The 21,438-nt window shown below is 50.5% G+C and overlaps 10 protein-coding genes across 10 annotated transcripts; 7 read left to right on the top strand and 3 right to left on the bottom strand.

Moving 5' to 3' along the window:
* The first annotated feature begins 57 nt into the window (after positions 1 to 57).
* Positions 58 to 1,178, top strand: BJY04DRAFT_183147 (nucleolar protein 16). Its single transcript, XM_073710420.1, has 2 exons — positions 58 to 226; positions 281 to 1,178. The coding sequence occupies exons 1-2, from the start codon at positions 96 to 98 to the stop codon at positions 852 to 854; spliced, it is 705 nt and encodes a 234-aa protein (XP_073574027.1). The 5' UTR covers positions 58 to 95; the 3' UTR covers positions 855 to 1,178.
* Positions 1,179 to 1,276: 98 nt separating this feature from the next.
* On the top strand, positions 1,277 to 2,629 carry BJY04DRAFT_215642 (uncharacterized protein; the record flags this gene model as incomplete). The annotated part of the gene is made up of 3 exons (XM_073715524.1): positions 1,277 to 1,368; positions 1,459 to 1,547; positions 1,878 to 2,629. The coding sequence occupies 3 exons, from the start codon at positions 1,277 to 1,279 to the stop codon at positions 2,627 to 2,629; spliced, it is 933 nt and encodes a 310-aa protein (XP_073574026.1).
* Positions 2,630 to 2,900: 271 nt separating this feature from the next.
* BJY04DRAFT_215641 (putative ABC bile acid transporter) lies at positions 2,901 to 7,481 on the bottom strand (the record flags this gene model as incomplete). The annotated part of the gene is made up of 4 exons (XM_073715523.1): positions 2,901 to 6,451; positions 6,504 to 7,017; positions 7,068 to 7,376; positions 7,431 to 7,481. 4 exons carry the CDS (start codon positions 7,479 to 7,481, stop codon positions 2,901 to 2,903), a joined length of 4,425 nt encoding a protein of 1,474 aa, XP_073574025.1.
* A 795-nt stretch (positions 7,482 to 8,276) lies between these two features.
* On the bottom strand, positions 8,277 to 8,584 carry BJY04DRAFT_183140 (uncharacterized protein). Its single transcript, XM_073710419.1, has one exon. It carries the CDS (start codon positions 8,479 to 8,481, stop codon positions 8,320 to 8,322), a length of 162 nt encoding a protein of 53 aa, XP_073574024.1. The 5' UTR covers positions 8,482 to 8,584; the 3' UTR covers positions 8,277 to 8,319.
* Positions 8,585 to 9,353: 769 nt separating this feature from the next.
* BJY04DRAFT_215640 (uncharacterized protein) lies at positions 9,354 to 12,340 on the top strand (the record flags this gene model as incomplete). Its single annotated transcript, XM_073715522.1, has 5 exons — positions 9,354 to 9,722; positions 10,391 to 10,809; positions 11,511 to 11,556; positions 11,614 to 12,086; positions 12,229 to 12,340. 5 exons carry the CDS (start codon positions 9,354 to 9,356, stop codon positions 12,338 to 12,340), a joined length of 1,419 nt encoding a protein of 472 aa, XP_073574023.1.
* Positions 12,341 to 12,962: 622 nt separating this feature from the next.
* Positions 12,963 to 13,763, top strand: BJY04DRAFT_215639 (uncharacterized protein; the record flags this gene model as incomplete). The annotated part of the gene is made up of 1 exon (XM_073715521.1): positions 12,963 to 13,763. The coding sequence occupies one exon, from the start codon at positions 12,963 to 12,965 to the stop codon at positions 13,761 to 13,763; it is 801 nt and encodes a 266-aa protein (XP_073574022.1).
* A 12-nt stretch (positions 13,764 to 13,775) lies between these two features.
* On the bottom strand, positions 13,776 to 15,754 carry BJY04DRAFT_15900 (PEX28-32 family peroxisomal membrane protein). The gene is made up of 3 exons (XM_073709018.1): positions 15,517 to 15,754; positions 15,330 to 15,467; positions 13,776 to 15,280 (listed from the first exon to the last, which is right to left on the bottom strand). Exons 1-3 carry the CDS (start codon positions 15,672 to 15,674, stop codon positions 14,032 to 14,034), a joined length of 1,545 nt encoding a protein of 514 aa, XP_073574021.1. The 5' UTR covers positions 15,675 to 15,754; the 3' UTR covers positions 13,776 to 14,031.
* Positions 15,755 to 16,681: 927 nt separating this feature from the next.
* Positions 16,682 to 18,028, top strand: BJY04DRAFT_215637 (uncharacterized protein; the record flags this gene model as incomplete). Its single annotated transcript, XM_073715520.1, has 3 exons — positions 16,682 to 16,711; positions 16,770 to 17,451; positions 17,541 to 18,028. The coding sequence occupies 3 exons, from the start codon at positions 16,682 to 16,684 to the stop codon at positions 18,026 to 18,028; spliced, it is 1,200 nt and encodes a 399-aa protein (XP_073574020.1).
* Positions 18,029 to 18,502: 474 nt separating this feature from the next.
* Positions 18,503 to 19,008, top strand: BJY04DRAFT_215636 (uncharacterized protein; the record flags this gene model as incomplete). The annotated part of the gene is made up of 2 exons (XM_073715519.1): positions 18,503 to 18,527; positions 18,575 to 19,008. The coding sequence occupies 2 exons, from the start codon at positions 18,503 to 18,505 to the stop codon at positions 19,006 to 19,008; spliced, it is 459 nt and encodes a 152-aa protein (XP_073574019.1).
* A 239-nt stretch (positions 19,009 to 19,247) lies between these two features.
* Positions 19,248 to 20,806, top strand: BJY04DRAFT_215635 (uncharacterized protein; the record flags this gene model as incomplete). The annotated part of the gene is made up of 4 exons (XM_073715518.1): positions 19,248 to 19,438; positions 19,518 to 19,922; positions 19,979 to 20,092; positions 20,143 to 20,806. 4 exons carry the CDS (start codon positions 19,248 to 19,250, stop codon positions 20,804 to 20,806), a joined length of 1,374 nt encoding a protein of 457 aa, XP_073574018.1.
* Positions 20,807 to 21,438: the final 632 nt, after the last annotated feature.

The raw sequence follows: 21,438 nt of genomic DNA, 5'->3' as shown, positions 1-21,438 counted from the left end.
CAGCCCCAGCCTAAGTTTTCCGCATCGATAAGGAATTTATTTTTTAGCTTGCTCTCACTGCAGCAACACCTACCACTCCAGCTCAAGCATTAAAAATGGGTAACATTCGTCAAGCAAAGAAGAACAGATCCTCAGCGCCGAAGCAGAAGCCTAAGCGCTCGGGCATGCTCAAGAGCGGCAAAAAGAAGATCAACGTCCTGGGTAACGCCATTATCGCTGAAAACTGGTACGCCGCAATCTGAAGACTCCGAAGTGATCGAAGTTGATTTTGTACGAACAGGGATCGCCATGCGACACTCACACAAAACTACCGCCGCCTCGGTTTGATGCATCGTCTCAACGCACCCACAGGAGGATCGGAACGGCGCAAAACCGAGAACGGTGTGGAGGAGATACAACAGGACTCGCTGCACATTAAAGGAAGCGTCGACTCCCTGGTGAAAAACTCCGCCTTTGGAGAGACCACCGTCGAGCGCGACCCCGAAACCGGAAAGATCATTCGAGTCGTGCGCAAGGAGCAGGAGGAGATCGAGGTCGCTGGGCGCAAACACCGTCGCTCGAACCCGCTCAACGACCCGCTGAACGATCTATCCGGCGACGAAGATGAGGATAAGCCGCAAGGAAAGGCATCAACAAATAACATTGTCAAGCAACTCGAAGCACAAGCAGCTATGGAGGCGCCGAAGAAGCCTCGACACCAGAGCAAGCGCGAGGACGAGTGGATTACGAGACTGGTTGAGAAGCACGGCGAGAACTATGCGGCTATGGCGAGAGATAGAAAGTTGAATCCGATGCAGCAGACTCCTGGTGATTTGAAGCGGAGGATCAACAAGTGGAAGGCGACGCAGGCGTGATGATTTGCTTGAAGCATGTGCGGCGTACTGGCGTTGATATTATTTGCAAAAGTCTAGACAGGGGTTATATCTTGTTTCTTCTCCTCAACATTCATCTCATTTATTGGCAGACTATACAAAATCCTCTTGTATAGCAGGCTGACCTTGATATCCATATACTATACCCTCGAGTACTAACTGTGTGTTCCAAACCTGTTCCTCACTATACCCCGGAAATTGCCTCATCTTCATCACAGCAGGCCCTTTCTGACTCAACCCCCAGAAAATCCTCTCATTGTCTCAAGATACCACGCGACGCGCCTATCAACAAACCTCGTAGATTTTATATTCCTTCGTCTTTACTCCCTTTCTTTCTTTCTTCCCCTCCCCTCTCACCAGCTACATCCCGAATCTTATGAATCTACCATAGCCAACATATCACCATGCCCCCTCTCACCGTTATAACTCTCTACACAATCTCCCTCCTCACTCTAATCCTCACTTCCCTTCCTCTCAGCTACGCCCAAATCGGATTGTAAGTCTCCCGGCCCTATCGCCAGATCAAAACACCTACGAGATCTCAACAGATTTACATTCTCACAAACAACCCAGCTAACACCCTTAGCAATGCTCAAACATCGCACTTCGTCTGCCCCGCGCCAGAGAAACACTACTGCGCCTCTCCGTCTCTCCAGGGTTCCTCGATCATCTCGTGTACACAGGAGGGGAGCGCGGAAGTCAGGTCTTGTGGAGGGGTGTAAGTTATCTTTCCATATCTTCCTTTCCCAGAGTGCTTCTGGTCCCAAGCCACCGAATTCTCAGTGTGTTACGTGGTATATCATGATATATTGGGTTAACAACCTCTATTTCTTCAATGAATCAGGCTATCACAAATCCTCCCATACGGTTTCGAAGATGCAGCTGTTTGTGAGTACCCCTTAACCACACCTCCTCCCCGCTTCCTTTCCACATACCCTCATGGCCTCCTATTCTCTTCTCTCCGCTTCTTTTTACCCCAATTTATAACACTACATGACAATCTAGGCTACGAACCAACACCCCACGCCGGGACCGCCCTCTGCGCATTCAATGGAACCGGGTATACACACTCCGGCCTTGAGATACCTGTTCCCGAGACGACACTGTGCGATGGCATCCCGTTTCCCCACCTAGGACTCAGCAGGTATGACAAGAACAGAGAAGACGGATATAGGTTAGCTGGGCCTGCGCGAGATACGCCTCTTGGTGGTCCTAGTATTGATGGTGTTTCCTCGCTGGCTGCGCTGACTAGGGGGTCGACTTTTATATCTACAACCGCGGGATATCTTGAGTCGTTTATAACTGCGACTACGACTATAACCATGACTACGACTATGACTGATTCGCTGCCTTCATCATCCAGGGAGTCGAATGATAAGGGAAACCCGAGTATAACCTGCTCGAACCCATGGGTCAATATAGACTCGAAGAAGAACGATGTTCTCACCCTAGATATCGTTCTCGTTGTTCCAACATCTGGAATCTCGTCTGCTATTATGTCTATGTCGACTGCAAGCTCTCCGTTGATTGGGGGTGATTCGTTGCCGACGGCTTGTGCCTCGTCAGGTATTGCTACGGCTCTAACAACAACGACCTCTACTGTGCCTTTAGGTTCCAATTTAAGCTCGGATGGTGATGAGGTGATTGAGACGGGTTTTGTGAGTGGAGGAATGAGGCTCAGTCCGGGTGAACGGCTTTTCACTGCGCTCTTGGATACACTGTTGTTGCAAGCGTGGGTTTATTTCCTTTTCTTCTAACTTACTGCGTTGAGTTGGGTCGCGTTGAGGATGTTTGGGTATTGCTTCTGGGGTGTATCAGACACATTCACATTTACCACTTTTTATGAATGAATGATCGGGTTGAGACTTTGATTTCGTTCATGTCTACTTCATCTATCTCGAGGCATTTTTCTTGTATCATACGTGCGTTGCTCATCAAATCACTATCCAATCCAATCCCACTGCAGCCTTTGTTCCAACTTCCAATTCAACAATCACCTTATACCAAAAGCCAATAAGTTATGCCACATTACATATCCCTAACATAGCCACTCCGCGCGACACCCCCCGTCTCCAATTCAACAAAGTAATCCGCACCCCGAATCGCCTCCAACCGATGCGCAATCGTCACAACCGTCGACCCCCCCATCTCCTCCCTAAGCACCTTCTGGATCTCCAGCGAACTCTCATGATCAATCGACGCTGTTGCCTCATCAAGCACAACCAGCGCACTGCGTCTCAACACCGCCCTCGCAAGTCCAATCAGCTGTCTCTCGCCCTGACTCAGGTTGCGACCGCCTGCTTCTACAGCGGTATCAAGCGTCCAGTTGCGCTTCGTGCTTGCACAGATCCGGGAAAGCACGGCGGAGCATTGAGCGTCGGTGTACTCGGAGGTTGGATCGAGGTTTTTGCGGATGCTCCCGGGGAAAAGCACGGGGTCTTGGGCGACGAAGGTCACGCGTGTGCGGAGGGATTGTTTGTTGACTGTGCTGATGTCAATGTTATCGATTAGGATCCGTCCCTCGGAGGGGGTTACGGCTGCGAGGAGGGAGATGGCGAGGGTTGATTTCCCGCTGCCTGTGCGGCCGATCAGGGCTGTTGTGGAGCCGCCAGGGATGCGGAGGGTGATGTTGTGCAGGGAGGGGTCGAGGTGTGGTGCGTAGCGGATGGAGACGTTTTCGAAGACGATGTCCCCGCCGAAGGTGGGCCAGGAGGCTGGTGGGGACAGGGTGCCGGGTGGTTCTTGTTCGACGTGCAGGAGCTCGTCGATGCGTTCGACTGAGACGAAGTCCATTTGCAGCTGGCCGTATTGGCGGCAGAGGCCGTGGGTTGCGGAGACGAAGCTGTTTGCTGCGATGAGGGCGAAGGCGGCGAGACCCGGGGAGATGTTGGTGTAGAGGGCTAGCGCGGTGAGGGCGAAGGTGGAGAGGGCGGAGAGGGATTCGAAGCGGTAGGAGAGCCAGCTTTGGAGAGACCAGTAGAAGTGGTCCATTCCTTGGAATTTGTCGACGACGGCGATGACACGGTCTTGGAAACGGGGTTCGGCGTGGAAGGCGCGGACGGTTGTGAGACCGTGCAGGAGTTCGCCGAAGTTGGAGATTAGGGGGCTGAGCGAGACCATCTCTAGACGGCGGAGGCTTTGGGAGGTTGGGAGGAATTGGAGAAAGGTGTAGACGAAGAGGGCTGTGAGGACGACGGAGAAGGCGAGGAAGACGGGGGTTACGGAGGCGATGACGAGGACTGAGGAGACCCAAGTTATGATTAAAAAGGCGATTAGTTGGAATTGTTGGCTGATGTCGCCGTCCACGACTCCGATATCTGATGTCAATCGGTTCATCAACCGTCCAACAGGAGTCACATCGAAGAATCTGAATGTGGCATGGCTGACTCCAATCATGACTTCCTGGAAGAGTTTCTGGCCGGCACAGTAGACAATGGTAAGCATGAACAGCTGAGCGACCAGCATCATGATAGCACTGCACGTTGTGATGCCGAGGAAGACCAGCAGCCACGGCCGTACATTCTCCATTGGGGCGGGAAACTCCTCAAACGGATCCGTTGGCGTCCACCTGAGTGGATTGGGGAGTGCTGAGAAAGTGGTCCATTGACCAAAGGCAGACTTCTCCGAAATAGAATGTCCAAATACGTTGCTTGCTTCACCGTAGGCCTCGCCCCATTCCTTAAGAAACCAAGATTGTGCCACTGAAGTGAGGCGGTAGATCGTGATGATAACAATCAGAACACACCACCATCTGTATCTTCCAGCTCTAATATAGTTCCAGTAGACCGCGGCCTTGACGCCCCATTCTGCTCTATGCTCCTCCTCGATAAATTTGGATGGCACCGCTGCCGAGTGGTCTTCAAGCTCCGTTTCCGTAGCTTCAGTATCACTTGCATTAGAGCTGGCGGGGGTTTCGTCGGCAGCATCTAGTAAAGAAGACTTCGGCTCAACCACAGCTCGTCCATCTTCAATGTGCACAATCTGGTCTGCCAGATGGCGAACAAGATGGATACGATGTGTGACCAGGACAACTACACGGCCTTCCATCAGAGGCCCGGTGAGACACTTTTGCACAACAGACTCAGCGGTATTGTGGTCCAAGGCGGATAGAGGGTCATCAAGCAGCAGAATTCTCGCTGTGCTGTAAACTGCTCTTGCTAGAGCAACACGAGCCTTTTGGCCGCCGGACAGACCAATACCGTTCTCTCCAACGAACGACAAGTCACCATGCTTGAAGTTAGAGAGGTCAGGGAGCAATGCGCAAGCATCCAGAACCCGCTTGTAGCGTTGCTCGTCGTAAGGCGATGAAAACAAAATGTTGTCCCGAATGCTCATACTCTGTAACCACGGGGTCTGCGCGCAGTATCCCATCATTTCAGCTGTGATATAGGAGTTTCCGTTGATTTTGTCCAGCTCGCCAAGAATTCCTTGAAGAAGAGCCGTCTTTCCAGCCCCGACCTTGCCGTACACAACAGTCAGGCCACTTGAGATAGTTAGATCAATATCAGAAAGGACAGCCGAGGACTTTCCAGGCCATGCAAAAGAGCAAGTCTCAAGCTGAATCGGAGCAGCCTCTGATGACGTGCTAGTCCTGCTTTCTTTCTCGGGTTCGACCATGAAATCATTAATACGCTCCATCGCGATGGACGCATTTATGAGTGTAGTAATTAAGCTGGGTATTTCTCTCAGGCGAGTTTCTAGCATGGTGAATAGTTGCAGTGCGGGAAATATAATGTCGATGCTCAAAGGCCGCCCGGCAAGTAGCGTGTAAGCATAGAGAGCGACCACAGGAAACAAGCCGCTGGCGAAGACGTTGACAAAGGCGATGGCAAGGCCCCATAACCTCGTTATGATGCGCAACCTCAGCTCGGAGTCTCGAGCTTCCATAACTTGGTGAAGCCAGTGATTCTGCCAGCCATACCATCGCAAGTGGCGGAGAGCTTCAACGAACTGAGACGAGACCTGAAGTCTGGCATCTGTTGCAGCTCTCCGTATCCGCTCCCAGCGTAGGAGGTACCGGGTAATGACTGCGTTGATTGCCTGCGCGACTATGACCACTAGGACTCCAAGGAAGCAAGAGGGCCCGAGGACCTTCCATACCAGCGCAACGGCTATCACCAGCCCCAGTGGTTTGTTGATCAAGGAGTCAACCTCCCAGAAGCGCTGGGCAACTTCGTACACATCGCCACGAAGTAGGTTGAAGATCTTGCCCATAGTGACAGGGCCTTTTTGCTTCTCTTTACGAGGCGCTCGCCACAGCGTCAGCACGTTCCACAGCCAGTACCACTTGGAAGTCTTCTGATGCTGCTCTGGTTGTTCGCTCTCAGCCGCCTTTTCATCAACAGGCTGGTCGAATACGTTCTTTCTGACAAGTGCTTTCTCGTAAACCATCATCATCATTTCACCTCTACTACGTTCGTAACATCTTCTGCCATACCAGAGGTTGAACACCTGAGACTGTGCAGCTACTAGCCGCAGGACAAGTGACAGCAGCGCATACACCATGGCAACGCGAATAGACCGGTTCTGGGCTTTCATCGCTTGCAGGAGTTGCTGGAGGAGCAGTGGAGTGGAGAATTCTGTAGTCTGTAAGCTTAATCCATGCAAGAGCAATACTGGAGTAAGACTAACCGCAGATCATCTGTACTATCGAGATCGTGCCAATAATCAAGATATCAATGCCGTTTGCTCGAAGAAGACGCCCAATGACACTTCCTTTGAGCTGTCGAAACCTCTCATGGAGCCTCTTGTGCTGAAACTCAAACCCCAAAGACCAGACATCGCCTTCATCTAGTTGCCGTTCCTTGCCTATGGCCATCAGCGGTGCCATCCAAGACACCGTAAAAAAGTGCCATAGTCGTAGATTGTCCTCTGGGCTGCGAAAATCACTAGAAGGCTTCTGACCAACTGCACTAATATCGATGCAAGGGAGTGAGGCCGGGCGAAGAGGCATTGTGAGTGTCACCAGGCATCCCAAGGAAGCGGCCACCGCAGCAAGGATATAAGTAAACAGATTGTGTACTTCGTACGCATTGCGGTTCACAAGGAAAGCAATCTCGGTGATTCCTGCTGTGAAAAAGAATGGAAGCAGTAATTTTGGGCATGTCCTTGGCCGCTCAGCAACTACAAGCTGCAAAACCGCGATCTAATCTGATATTAGCTATAGTTGTTCATCGACATCAGTCCGTCACTTACCCATGAAACAAAAAGAACCAGGTTTGCCAGGTTCATCCCGTTGAGGACACCCTTGATGAGCTCAGCGGTGGATCCGAGCAAGGAGACCGCCACCAGAGCTGAAACCCAGCCCCGTCGGTGCTTTGTTTCATCTAGCGGCAAATCTGAACTTGGAGGGAGCTCTTTCACAAAGGCTCGTGTCCATTTTGGCCGGCGAAGGTATGGCTGTTGGCGAAGTAAATAGCTCAGCCAGGCACAAGCAATTACCACTGCTGGAATAAAAGTTGATAGTGCAATTGCACATGGTGATAGCCGAGCATTGGGCGAATCCTGTCACCATGATGATTAATCCCCGTTTTCGGAGGCAGAGGGCGAAAGGCTTACCCAGATGACACGACAGGAGTCCAACGCGCCAAGTTCCTTGCCGAGGGGCATTTTATGGAAGACGGCCAAGGATGAGATGAACTCCAGGGAGATGAAGAGGTTGCAGAGGTGGCTTTTGAAGGATGCTTTAAGCCTCCAACCACCTACCCGAACCTCCCCTCTGATTGGCTGCTTCACCCCAGCGAGGTATTGATGCCTGGGGCACGGTGTTCTTCCCAGGCATCAAATGCTGACACTACTCGCAGGCAATAATTCGTCAATATTATGGCATCTACTATAAATACTGCTATTTATACAGATATAGTGATATCCATTATGCTGGGAGCTCGATGTGGCCGGCTGTGCAGATCAACAACCTGAACTTGCATCGAAGTATACAGGCAAACCACCATGAGTGGGCGCCGTTATTCTGTGCTACCATGCCCAAGCACTTGAGGTATGCTTCCTTTTTCCTATTCTTGGTTTTGTTCTCCCATACCCATATCACTGCTGATTATCGTCGACTACGACTGGCGTGGCCAGCTACATACTCATCGCCGAGCAACGCACATTTCCCCTACTAACCGCACCTTCAACAATGGCTGTTTCAATTGCCCTTCTCCAAAAACATATAACCATCTAGTGCACACACACACATGTACCTGCCGTTTCTATAGACGCGTAGAGATACGCCTCACACTCCTTAGAATCTCCTCTATAATCTCCGCACAAGCCCTGTTCGATCCGAAACCCAACGACCAGCCCGCGCCGCCATGTCCATAACAATGCACAATCCGGTTTTGGTCACTATTTCTCCTTGTCCGACTCTCACGCCCCGGCCAAATCCTCGAATTCCGGTACGGTCGTATACTTTGAACCTGCGAATAGGTCGGGTCTAACTTCGCACTCTTCAGCACTGGGACTGGTTTGGCTGTTTAATCAATTGTCCATGGTGGTGATGAAATAATGAGGAGGGTTGTCTGGTGGAGGGTTTGCCAGATACACTTCGACCAGGTTGCCCACATTGATTCGGAGGCAAAGTCCGAAAGGCTATACGGTGTCCACGAGACATAAAGAGCCGAAGAGTGACGTATACGACATGCCAGAAAGGTTAGCAAAATATGAATAAGGCTGGAAAACCCCGAGATCTAAATGCTGTGCGGGTTCCGTCTATTTCCGTGCCCTATATCTCCCAGTAGCCATGCGAATTGCAGCTCCATGCGGTATACACCGTCGTGCTCAGAAATCGGGTCAGAAGTGGTCCGTGCGCTTGTAAAATTCCGCACCAAAGTTCTATACTAATCCAACTTTAAAAGCGAATAACTCCATGAATTCTTACTAGATCTTGTAGTTTTTATGCTTTTCTAAGAGGGGAAGATTAATACTTTGTATATGGATCTAGTAAATAACTACTACTACTACTATAATTTAAAACACCCCTAATATACTTACTATATTCGACACGACGTTTCTACTTATTACTAGTGGTGGGAATAACTTCACAGAGGCTAAATTAGGAAGGAGGAACAATAAAAAGCAGAATAAGTAAGGAATTAAGATTAAAAGATACTAAATCAAGTGCTGTTGTTCGTGTTTCTATAGAACTTTGGTGCGGAATTTTACAAGCGCACAGACCACCTCCGACCCGATTTCTGAGCACGACGGATCGTCATCGAATAGGTCTGATCCAAAAGTTTAAATGATAGAGATATCTAGAACGTCTGCCTAGCATTATGCATATAAGGACGCCGACCGGCCAGAGAGATTCTTTCCTTAGCAAGCGCGCATCTCTACACTGCAGCTGGCGGATCCTCATCTCCTTCTATAAATTGTGACTACCTTGGGCTACATAGTCTACTACATCACCCCTTTCCTCAAGCACATACCAACCCAGCAAGCGCAAGCATCTACGAACTCATTACCACTCTCACACCAACTACCACAATGAGCGTCCCCGAAAGAATCGACCTCCTAACGGAGATGATTCGCGACTTTCAGCAGACAAGCACCAACGGAATGACCAAGCTAGAAACAGGTCTGCGAGAGCAAATCTCCGACCTAGCCGCGGAAAAGACAGCTTCAAGCACCAACGAATCGAAAAAGCTAGAGATGCAGTTGCAAGAGGAGGTCTCTAGATTAGCCCTCGAGGTTACCAGGCAACGAGACGAGATTAACCACCTGACGAAAACGGTCTCCGAGTTGGATCAGGAGAGATGGGTGCTTAGGGCTAAGGTTGAGAAACTTGTGGAGGATAGGGGGCGCGTGCTTGATGAGTTTCCGGGGGCGTTGGCTGATGGGTGGGCTTTTGGGGATGTCTTTACTTAGTGGGATTTGTGTATGGAGTGATGGGCTCAAGGTTTTACTACTTTTTCTTTGGTGTCTTTAGTTCGCGCTGTACTGTTCTTTAGGGTTGGGTTCGATACTCATTCTTCTCTTTTCATCATTTTGCGGAGAGCTTGTTGGTGGTCGCGGAAACAGCGAAAGGTCATTATGAATTTGATACTCAATACTACAGTGAGCAAAGCTCAATCTGGTGCAACATCTGTCTTTCAGCGTAATCTACCTACGTAGCTCTTGTTAAGGGTCATTGTTAGATCTTGGTATAGAATATGCAGCCACAAGCCAACCTTGCTATATCTAAGCTGCGGATAGATATTTATTAGGGCTTGGTATCGTAGATAAAGTAATGACTCTTCCCGGTACGTGCACAGAGAGGGGAGCTCCAGAGATGCACCAATTGTTTAATCACCGGAGCATCTTAATACATCCCTATCTCAGCTGTAGGGAATGATCGATACGACTGGTCCGGGCAACGCTTCCGCGTCGAGTCATCAATAAACGTTAAACTTTTATGAATCACCATGAGTCTCGGTATTCTTCCTTCCAAGATTACTTGAGAGAACTCCCTAAGAAGCTTTCCAAGCCCAAGAGGTACTCGTGTTCTTCGAAAAACCTGAAGCGTCACTGATCACCCTCAATAGCGCCTCTTTGCCCGTTCCGACGCTTATTTCATATACAACTTCTCCACCAAACTCAAGGCATCGATGGACGTGGGCGACAGACTAAGTCAACTGGAGGAGACGATGCTCGAATTAAGCACTCAAAGCGAGGAGTTTCTCAAGCTGGAAAAGGACATGGAAGAGAAGATGTCCAAAGTGGCTGAAGAGTTGCATAAAAGAGACAGGATTGAACGCCTGAATAGAACAGTATCCAAATTGGGCGAGGACACATACAGGCTCAATGCCAGGGTCGAAGTGTTCGAAACAAGGGTGCTGCCCATCTCGGAGTTCAGAGCACGCATACTCGATGAGTTTTCTGGTTATACTAAAGGTCCTAAATGGCTTTTTTCTAAATCGTTGAATGGTACTGGTACTGGACAAGACACAGACCGTGAGGATATGTGAGAAGTTTGCAGAGCAAGGAGAGACGCCTGAAGGGTCGAGTGCTCAGAACTTACTGAGCTTTTGTGCTGTGCTGACGGATGGTTATACTTCGCTCAAGGAGACCTATGTATTCGACGGCGCGTTCGTGTCTTTTGGAATTGCCACGGCTTTGACGTTTCGTTTGTTCTTTTCTTACCTTTCTGCTTTGAGTGACTCTCTTCAGTTTGCCTTGGGCTTTTTCTTCTCTGAAAAGATGCATGTTTTCCTTGAATCTCATCAATAGTGTATCCAGAACTCGCTTGTACGTTATTGACAGCTGAAATCAAGTGTGGCCACGGCTTTCTATCTAGGTACCAAGCAAAAAAAGCTTGAGATCAGTGGCGGAGACTATCCTATTTCTAATCCGACTTGTCTCTAATCCAGGATACGCACTAGCAGGTACATCCAGCATGAGCAAGAGCCCTGGACTGGAACAGATGGAAGGTTCCATGTCATGGGCACCGGGCAGGCACCGGACCTACGTAGCCCCTCGTGCTTTCCTTCCACCTTCCGAATAGCCACTCTCCATTGCCCCTCAACAAATCTCGCTGGGCTTTAACCCTCCTTGAACTTAAATGCTTTTCTGAATAAGTATAAGTTTCATCGGTTGCTTCTCGCCTCTTGGCATAGTTTGCCAGAGGTCGGGCCTCTTAACTTACTGCCCCCCTTCACCTTTCAGCATATGCATACTGGGGGCAAGTCCCAAGAAGGTTCCTCATGCCAGAGTAAGTATTTCTTATGAGTCATTCTACGTACGTCATCTTTGACAGGTGAACAACTAGTACACCGTAATCCTTCTCCGCAAAAACCTTCAAGGGGATTATGCCGCCCTCCCTCGCAAACCTTTCACGGAGGTTCCAACAACGTTGGATTACGATACCAGCACCCTCAGGAATGACATGGGACACGACGTCCTCAACGACTTGCGAGCTCTGAGGCCGGAGGTTCTTGGATCGAGACAACAGGTCTTGGATTACACAAGGAGGTTCGAGGATCACAAGAAAGAGGTCATGAAAGAGATCAAGGACCACAGGAAAGAGATCGACGATCTGAAGCTGCGGTTAGCTCCGCTGGCGACAATCCGAGAATGTGTCCTTGACAAGGAATCCAACTTCAGACACCCACGCCAAGAAAGCCAATTGTACCTTCGTCACGCCGCCGCACACGGCGGAAACGTCCGGGGGGATGCCATAGTTATCGAACAGGATTCTGAGGGTGGGAGAAAGTCGGCGTGGAAAAGGTGCTTCCAGAACTTGTATGTGTTCCATCTGGGTCCAATCAAGGGAGGAAGCCCCAGACGAAGTGGTCAACGTTTTCAACATCCGTTGCAATGTCTTCGTTTTGGGTAGGTGGCAGAGCGACGCTGATTGCCGGAACGAGATACTCGACTTGTGTAGGAGGTTTCTAGCACCTTGGGTTTTGAATCAACAGCCTGCTGATTTCTTGGGAGACGAATCGGAGACTCGTCGCACATATGATGAAATCATCGCGGTCCATGGAGTGCTCTGATAAATCATGGTGTGTTTTCGAGTGCCTAGTATTACTTTTTTGAAGTCCTGCAATGAAAATCCCCGGTCGGGTTACTCTCCTTCACATTGTTCCTACCGTAATAACATACTCGGAGTCGGTATGCGACTCCGTAGGATCCAGAGCTGATACTATCAAGTCCTCGCGCCGTGTCCCACTCACCCAAGTTGATATCCATGTACCTAAGTCCCTGGCTTGTGGATCTATTGTTTGATATTGCGAGTGTGTCATCAGATCATCTCTGCGCAATCCGCATGGCTGCTCTGTCAGGACAGGGCCCTAGATTGCTCTTTCCATAACTTCACGGTGGTGAGGAGTCGTTTCAGTGTATGATAATCATCTCTGACTCAACCACAGTACCTACCTTGACCATCCCACCTTTCATCACTCTATCTTTATCTTGTATAGCCTGCTTCGATAATCCTCGCGTCATTCACACTCACGGAGTTTGGTATTTGTCTACCTTGCAGACCCGCATACAAGGCTCCCAAGCTATCCAATATCTATTCCGCTCTTCTCTTCTCTTCTCGCCAACCTCCTGTATCACGCTCAGCACCAAGCCATCACACTACCATCCCTCCAAAGGACCTCTCAACCGACCAAGATGGCCACAACCTCGCCCACACCAACACCATCATCCACCCACCTCACCACCCTCGAAACATCCCTCGCCGAACTAACCCAATCCAACACCTCCCTCCAAACCACCGTCCACAACCTCAAAGAATTAATCTCCGCCCTCAAAGAACAGCAAGACCTCCTCAGACGCTACCTCTTCACCCAGTCAGGCGTTCTGTCGGCCCTTGCGCGCGACGTCACTCGCCACACAACCAGACTCCAGTCTCTCCAGGAAGATCTCGGGATCTTGGAAATCAAATTCGAGATGGGCGTTGTGACCGGCGATACTTTCTCTGATAGCCTTAGAGAAGGACAAGGTAGAGAGGGAAGGGGAAGAGCAGCTAGGGCTGTGACGTCCTCACATCGAAACCAGGATCTGAGCACGCTTGGGACTGGGGCGCTATATGGTGGGCCCGATCGGCCTCTTGGTTCTGGCTCTTCGGGGAGTGCGGGGCTTTTAGGGTCCCAGGGCCTTCTTGGGAGGATTTATTCGAGGTTAGGACGCGAACGTGGACTGGGTTTTGGATCTGGACTTGAAAATGCTACCGGGCATGCGACTGGTAGTAGCAGCGACGGTGGTAGTGGCAGTGGCAGTGGCAGTGAGCAGAGGAGTTCGAGGGCGAGGGCGATGCAAATCCCGAGGTCGGTTTTGGCGTCGGCGTCTCCTGCTTCTACGGCTACGCCTACTTCTCCGCCTCCTACATATCTAATGTCGCAGCTAGAGACTGGGGATCGGCGTGGGAGGACGAGGAGGTCAGGTTTTGCATCTTACTCGTCGGATGATTGATTGGGTTATCACCTGAGATACTGGGGACTGGTTAGGGCTTGGGAAGATGGCGGCGTTGAAATTATTTGTTTCATGGGAAGCAGAATTTTGAGTTAACTGGGAGTTGGTCTATGTCTTACGTGTGGCTGTGGTTGTTATACTCTGCTTAGATGCTGTTTACATTAGCCAGTCTAGTCCGATCAGTCCAGTTCCTGCTTTGGAGAATCAATTCGTGAATTGTGAGCTAAACTCGGCTTACTAGCAATATTCCCAGTCTAAGAATAAGCAATCACGTCTCAGGATCACGGATCCTCTCCTTCTCAACCGGCATGCTAATCCGATGAACAATCCTCACCCAGCGCCTGCGCCTCCACTCGCCCATAACATTCGACCCTGTAGTCCCCTTCTCCTCGTAATCCTGATACGCCCTTTCCTTACCCTTCTTCCTGACTTTCATCTTATCCGCAGATCCCTGTCCGAAAACGCCATAGCCTAGCGCAGAGGCTACGTCCTCGTCACTCCGACTATCCGCTACAGACGGTAAATCCCACACCCACCCGCCAATCTCATCGGAGCTCGCACCGCCTTCCGAAGCTAACCCGGGGACTTCAAATCCCACGCCTGTGATCATGCGTTCGACGACCCACTCGCGGCAGTCGAGGTCGAGTTCCCATTTCTTGGATTTCCACGCCCAGCCCGTAGGCGACTGGACGTCTTCGAAGAAGCGGCAGCCCTTAGGCCGATCGCCCGCGATTCGAGATGGTGAGAGGGGGTCGTATGGCACGGGGCTGAAGAGAAAGGTTTCCCAGTCCTGGTCGGCGTAGGGGGCTAACGAGCGGTATTGGATTTCGAAGATTTCGACTTCGCGCTCTTCCGGCGAGGAGGAAAGGGAGATGTCGCCTAGGTATTGGAGGAATGGCATCGAGGGGGAGGCTTCGGGGAGGCTAGGTGGTTCTGGGGGATCGGTGCCGAGGTCGTTGGCGATGTTGTCGATGAATTCTTCGATGTTGGGGTGTTTGGAGAGGAGGGCGGCGTTGCCGCCGAAGAGGAGGATGAATCTCCATGGGATGAGGTGTGCGGTTAGGAATAGAATGGCTGTAAGGATTGTGCATGCGAGGAATACCGCTGAAGAAAGTCTTTCGTTGGAGAAGTTCGTCATCGGAGCAAGTGCGGAAACTGCCGAGTCGTGCACATCGGAGAAATCAGCCATGCAGTTCTGTAGATCGCGCATGTTGCGGAAGAAGTCTTTGGACGTCTCTGATGCCGGCTTGATCGTCTTTGGGGGCGCAAGCGCGGGGCCTTGGTATGAATAGTATGGAGTTATGCTCGAGGTTGAGGTCGATGGCGGCGGTGGGTGACGTGCAAGGAACGTCGGAACCATCACAAATAAGAGGATAGTCGCGATGGGAAGCACAACTAGAAGGTGAGGATCTAGGCATACGAAGGAGTAGACGAAGAGGAACGAGAACGTGTGGGACGGTTGCTTCCAGGCGAACAGTCGCTCGACCTCGTTCTGGAAATTGAACACAATTCCGATCCTACAATCCTCAGCATATATCCTTGATTCCTGTATATCATGGCTTGTACCTTGCATTAAATCGCCGAAAGTTGTTGCCCATCACTGGGAGGCTGAACGCGGGTCGCTTTGCGTCCTGCTGGACAGGCTTCGAGCCCACCGAGACCGTGTCGCCGACATCTTCAACGGGGATGACCTGCTGGAGGATCCTGGGAACGTTAGCAGAAGACGATTTAGTGAGTAGAAGAAAGTGAATACTTTTCAAACAACTTATTTTGCACAGTGTGACGAACGCTCGACACGGACCTCCCGTGTCTGCTATGATGCGAATTGTCCGACGGCACTTTATCTCTTCCGCGCAAAGGCGGGTTGGAATCATCGCGGTCGGCAAAGGCGCCGGGAGTGTATTCCTCCATGATGCCCTGGCGAAGATGCAGCAGCAAGAGCGTGGCGATGCTGCATCTCTGGAGGTGGAGGGGGATCGTGGGGAATGACGATGGTTCTGCTCGGTCAAGTGCAGCGGAGCACATGCTCAAGCTCAGATGCCGAGCGCCGGAGCCTCAGGCTGGGGTAATTGCCAAGACATCTTGGAACGACCCATCGTATGGCGAATACAGCCTTACCCTTGTGGCGTCTTGCGAACATCGTTTGATTGTAGGGGAGGATAAATAATAACAGTCATGGCTAGTGCTCAGGGAGATAGATATGCTTGCCTTGGACTTGGTGTTCACTTTCCAGCTATTCTAATCTCTCAACAATGTATCATGGTGGCACTGTGCATAAACCGTTGAACTATATATTTTCTGCCCAGTCTCTAACCTCAACTGCTAGACATGTCTAATTAACCACATCTAATTTTGACCAGCTCTAACCAATCATAAGTCTTCAGAATACATGGTGTTTTATCTTGTATAGCTTTAGTAGAACATTAGCTAGTTTGCCACCAAGTATACTTATTACAGTAAACAGTTTGATATTAGAGGAGATCATCACCTTGACCTCTGGCTCTGTTGCTTTGTAACTTATTGACTCTACAGACACAAGGCTGGGTTGATACTTTCCAGGAAACTACCTAACCTTTTACTTTAGTGTAGATTGTGAAAGTGCAGCAGTTCAAATCTACCTATGCGAAAGAAACCTTCCAACATGCACAAAGGCCAAGTGCAGAGAACAAAGAGCTCGCGTGATAGGAAATCATAGAGAGCATACTGAATACTTTTGTTATGTTTCAAGTAGGCTGGCTTCTTCAGCCATATGTGATTCAAAGTGCAACAGGCCATTGTCGCCATTCATCCCTATAAATACTCTGTCCCCTTCAATTTCGCACCCTGAGTCTCCCACTGTATAGTCTTGGAGTTGTTGATACCCATCTACTAATCTATCTTGCATCTTTAACTCTACATCTTCTCGGACTTAGAGTAAGATGCCTACTACCAAGATATCCGAAATGAAGGTACTCACTCTTCTCTCCCTAAATCCTGCGCTCACATCACCTGCTAATCAGTCTTTAGCAAATGGCTTTCGCAAACTTGAGAGACCAGAAGCGCAAAGCCCGGAAGGCAGAAAAGAAGAGGGCGAGAAAGGCAAGAAAGGCCAAGAAGGACAGGCTGCGTCGTGAGAAGCAGAAGGAGAACGCCATCCATGATGAGAAACCTCGGAAGCTGGAGGACCGAATCCAGCCTGCTGAGTCTTCCTCCAACGATCTGCGCCAGGAAGACGACGAGATGGACGGATTCCCTGTTGAGCCTGCTAGTTTCTTCAATGTTGATGCCGAAGTGGCCAAGGGGACTACGTCCGAGCAGATTGATGCAGACGACGCCTATCTCAGAGAAAAACTAGACCGCATCTTTTCGATCATTGCCACCTTCGCCAAAGAATGGAGCGTGTACTGGGGCTTTGCGGACATTTCTATCTCCCTGTTTAGAGATGACCTGTTTTTTCAGGAGCTAGCTTCTTGCTTGGAAGACTACTGTGCCCAAAAAGACTTGGACCATTTCGTCTCGAGCCTTATGTGCCCCGACATCGATATCCCTGCGGCCTTTATTCGGATGATCCTCGCCAACGCCGTCATCCAGGATTTCCTCAATCGGCCTTTCTGGTACTTCTACCCCGAGCATAATGTTAATTGCGATGTGCGAGGCGGCAATCCCTCAGATATCCAGCTCCAGAGACTCTTCTTGGACTATCAGCGAGGTAAGCAACGCTGCTTAACGTTTCTATGGGCCTCCCAGCCTGTCTGACGCCAATATGCATATTTGAAAGCTAACCATCCCAATCAACAGTTGATATCGAAAAAGCCCACATCTGGCGCGGCATGACAGTTAGTCTTAAGAACGCCCGCGATCCGCACCCCTTCGACAACCACCTAGGCAATCTGCTCGACAGCTACGTCGAAGACTCTCTCCTTAAGTACAAAGCCTTCGTACAGCTTCTCAGGCGGTCTCCCGTCGGCGATGGCACAATACACCCTGATGCCCTCCCGGCACTCTCCGAGTGTATGCAGGAGATCGCGAACCTATGCTGCGACATTCTTGCCCAGAAGTCTGGAATTCGATTTGGCAGCCTGCATGATCTTCCTCCCCCGTTCGCGGGCGGGCTTGAAGCGCATCGATTCCTGGTTGATGGTGCAGATGCTGGCGAGTGCCGGCCTTTATTGGGGGTTCTGGAGCCTGTGGTGTTTCGTGATACCGGTATTGCAGGGAAGGTTGTGATCAGGAAGGCGCGTGTGTGGGAGGAGGAGGTGGGAAGGGTGGACGGGTTCATGGATTGATTGATTGCGTATGGTGGGTGGTTTTGGGCAGTGTTCCTCGGTGTTGGTCATTCTGCGTGCCTTTGATTTTACTCTTGCTGTGGTATCAGTAATTATTGAGTCTTACCTGCCATTCGTTCGAAGAAATAAGACGCCTCCAACAGGCCTTCGTAGTTTTAGCAGCGAATCAGGTAGAGATAAAGCATCGGTCAGTTTTCTAAAGGTCTACGCACCTTGCCCAACAAATTAAATCAGTAAATCTCATCAGCACACGTCCTTCAGCTTGGAATCGCAAGGGTACCTAGAATATGCTATTTACCCGACTGAGACAGAGAACGAGGGGATCGCCATTTCGCTGGAAGATATCCCGACTGTCTCCACGAATAGCCTGATTCCCCGGACTCTTGGAAATGCGGAGAAGAAGGGTAAAGAGGGAAGACCTCGGATAATTCTCTGAGAGATCAGTCCATCAATACAGACATCTTCGGGTTCAAAATGACACTGATCCCCATCTATGAAGGTATGTTGCAGTGTGCACCGTGCTACATATAGCCACAGACTAAACAGCGTTCCAGGAAAGTCCTGTGTGGGAAACAATCATGGGCAAATACAAATCACCGTTAATCGCATTGCTTTCTCACATTTTGCCGTCTATTCTAGCCCAAGACGAAATCGGCTTCAGCAACGGGGTCTCGACTTTCCGTACAGAGCATTGGAATGCGATTTTCGTCAACGACTCGGGCACTCTTGCCTCCTTGCGCCCCTCTGGCAGCGACTTTGACTTCCTCCCCTACGACTTGATGCAGCTCGGACGGCGCGTGCAACACGGCTGCTACCACTGGGGTGATATTACCCTGCGCTACCGGAACTCCTCTCAAAAGGAGTGGGTAGATGTTGATTCTGCCACCGTCAGAAAGCCCGCCACCACCCTTGACACGGGAGCTCTCCTAGCTACGAATCTGTCCGACACTGTTCCTACGGGCCCGCTATCCTTAATTTGAGAATGGGTAGACATCGATGGAGACCTGGGCCTGCAGTTCACGGTTCGCAATGTCGGCAAGGATGCCGTTGAGATAGGCAGCCTGGGGATTCCGGCGGCCGTGAACAATATATTTACCAAGCGAAATGCCTCGGATATCAACGAGAAATGTTCTTTCATGAATCCAGATATTGGCCTCGATGCTGGGTATCTCCGCGTCACACCTCTTAGTGGACTCGGTCCTGCGCTAGTCCTTCGATAATGGGCTACGATGGTGACGTGAAGGCCATTGTCGAGCAGGACCAGCAGATCATGGTACCGGGGCTTAGTGACGAGGCAGGTGCTGGCGCGTACGTTGCGGCTGCGATAAAGCAAGCTTTTCAACCGAATGCCGAGGAGATTGCCCAGCTAGAGGAGTTTGTTGACGAAGTCCTGTTCAAGAAACGTTCAGAGTGAAGAGGACTACACAGTGAAAAGGAGTCTCTTCTTTTATGAGCCTGCATTGGTCCCCAATTTTACCTACAACAGTAGCATCAACTGGAATAGGACCCCTGGGAAGGATGTTGCGGATGAGATCAACCGGGCTTATAACTATGTCTGGCCTGCAGCTTGTTATTGGTCTCTGTATCGTGTTGGAAGAGCTTATCCTCATTTGCTGAAGACTCATGACTGGCAGTGGTATCTCGCCCTGGCTTATAGGACCGTCGTACGGGGCATGCAGTCTGACATTGGCTATAACACGGAGGGCCTCATGGGCGAGACCGTTTTTGGGGAGATACTTACCAATCTGCGTCGTGAAAATATGACTGAAGACGCAGAGAAGCTTGAAGGAGCCATGAGAAAGAGAGTCGATGAGTGGCGAAACCAGCAGTATCCATTCGGAAGTGAACAGTCATGGGACTCTACAGGCCAGGAGGGAGTATACTTTTGGGCAAGGTACACTGTCTTTTCTGATTTGCATTACAAAGAATGCTGCTGATTTCCCTGAACAGATATTTTCAGGAAGCTGGGATGGTCTCTAGAGCCAAGAATAGCGTGCTGGGATACATGCCGACAGTACCTCATTGGGGCTATGATGGAAATGCTCGCCGCTACTGGGACTTTACGTGGGTTGAGTTGTCAAAGGTCGATGAACGTTTTGCTGACAACCGGTTAGTGTAGGCGGGATGCTCAAGCTCATCGAGCGCCAGATACACCACTACGGCTCTGGACTCAACGCCCTGGTCATGCTTTCAGCATTCCGAGACGACCCGTCCGACTCGTATCTCCTTCGAGTCGGATACGCAGGCACCAGCGGTCCGCTGGCGAATATCCAAAAAGACGGATTTGCTTCCTGTGCGATGCACGCTTGGCCAGAGCATCTCTTCTGGGACGGCTATAGTGGCGATTACGGGCCTAACTTTGTTGGCTTGGCACTTGGTTCAGGGACATACCTGGTTGAAGATGCCGAAGTTGGTCCTGTCGTGTATGGCGGTGTTGCTAAGATAAGAGGGCATTTGATCACGGTCCAAGTACGAGATCCCCTTCGCCAGAAAACCTTTGTCGCACCGCTGGGGTTGGAGGTTAGAGTTGATGCTGGAGTTATTGAGGAGTTCACCTACAATCTCAGGACCCGGAAACTCTCGCTCACCCTGGGACAGCGCGAAAATGGTCCAAAGGCTGAAGCTGCTATTGTGTGGGTATCCACGGTGGCGGATCTGACTGAGTCCGAAGGTTTCAGGGTGATCAGAGATGATGTCGGGGTGGGCCTAGAGAGAGGGGGAAGAAAGGTGGCATTAAAGTCACAGTGGAAGGTTAACATCACCATAGAGCAGGTGTAGCCTGTAAGTTGCTAGCTGCCTCAGGCATGAGTATTAAAGTTTGGGGTGTTTGCATGCAGGATCTCCGAGACAGCACAAAAAAAGGAGCAGGGGGCAACAAAGTACTCTAGTCTCCAGCACGAATTAAGATTGCCATTGACGGCCTGATTGTTTACTCATCTTTTGGGAGCAAACGGGACTCTCACTTCATGCTTGACTGTTTGTTATCTTCTATTTTTCCGCTTATATCCTGACCTAGCCATCAGGAGTTGTTCCTTCCTTCTGTTGACTGCTGTCGTTGTGGTGATATGCGCTTGTAGTCTCCACGACCGCCAAGTCCAGTACGATCGCTGCTCCCAGCCAAAGTTCTCTGTCAACTTTCTCTTCATCTGCCTGATACTGGTCATATTTATCCAGTCCGGTCGTCCAAGCAGCCAGCTGCTGCTCTATTCTGCCCGTCATATATCCTGTTCCGCTCCCACTCACCGTCTGAACCCTCGGAACAGATGCACTGATCCCCGCGATGGACCGTTAACCACCACTGATGGTCGCGCGACGGTGCTGGTCAAGGCTTTCTTTCGTTAGGCATTGAGCCAATTTCGCTCCTGAATGTCCCTACGATCGGGCCTTCCTTTAACTATCTTCTTATTTCC

The sequence above is a fragment of the Aspergillus karnatakaensis genome (genome assembly GCF_047715665.1).
Source record: "Aspergillus karnatakaensis strain CBS 102800 unplaced genomic scaffold BJY04scaffold_11, whole genome shotgun sequence".
NCBI classification, from domain to species: Eukaryota; Fungi; Ascomycota; class Eurotiomycetes; order Eurotiales; family Aspergillaceae; genus Aspergillus; species Aspergillus karnatakaensis.
This window is presented reverse-complemented; position numbering and strand designations above follow the sequence as displayed.

What these genes read in the sequence shown, in the direction of transcription:
- BJY04DRAFT_183147 (XM_073710420.1), top strand. Translation starts at nt 96, where the DNA reads ATGGGTAACATTCGTCAAGCAAAGAAGAACAGATCCTCAGCGCCGAAG. An exon ending in GCCATTATCGCTGAAAACTG is followed by an intron (nt 227 to 280) that starts GTACGCCGCAAT and finishes TTGTACGAACAG; the next exon opens with GGATCGCCATGCGACACTCA.
- BJY04DRAFT_183140 (XM_073710419.1), bottom strand. Translation starts at nt 8,481, where the DNA reads ATGTCTCGTGGACACCGTATAGCCTTTCGGACTTTGCCTCCGAATCAA.
- BJY04DRAFT_15900 (XM_073709018.1), bottom strand. Translation starts at nt 15,674, where the DNA reads ATGGAGGAATACACTCCCGGCGCCTTTGCCGACCGCGATGATTCCAAC. An exon ending in CAAAATAAGTTGTTTGAAAA is followed by an intron (nt 15,468 to 15,516) that starts GTATTCACTTTC and finishes TAACGTTCCCAG; the next exon opens with GATCCTCCAGCAGGTCATCC. An exon ending in TTTCGGCGATTTAATGCAAG is followed by an intron (nt 15,281 to 15,329) that starts GTACAAGCCATG and finishes TGAGGATTGTAG; the next exon opens with GATCGGAATTGTGTTCAATT.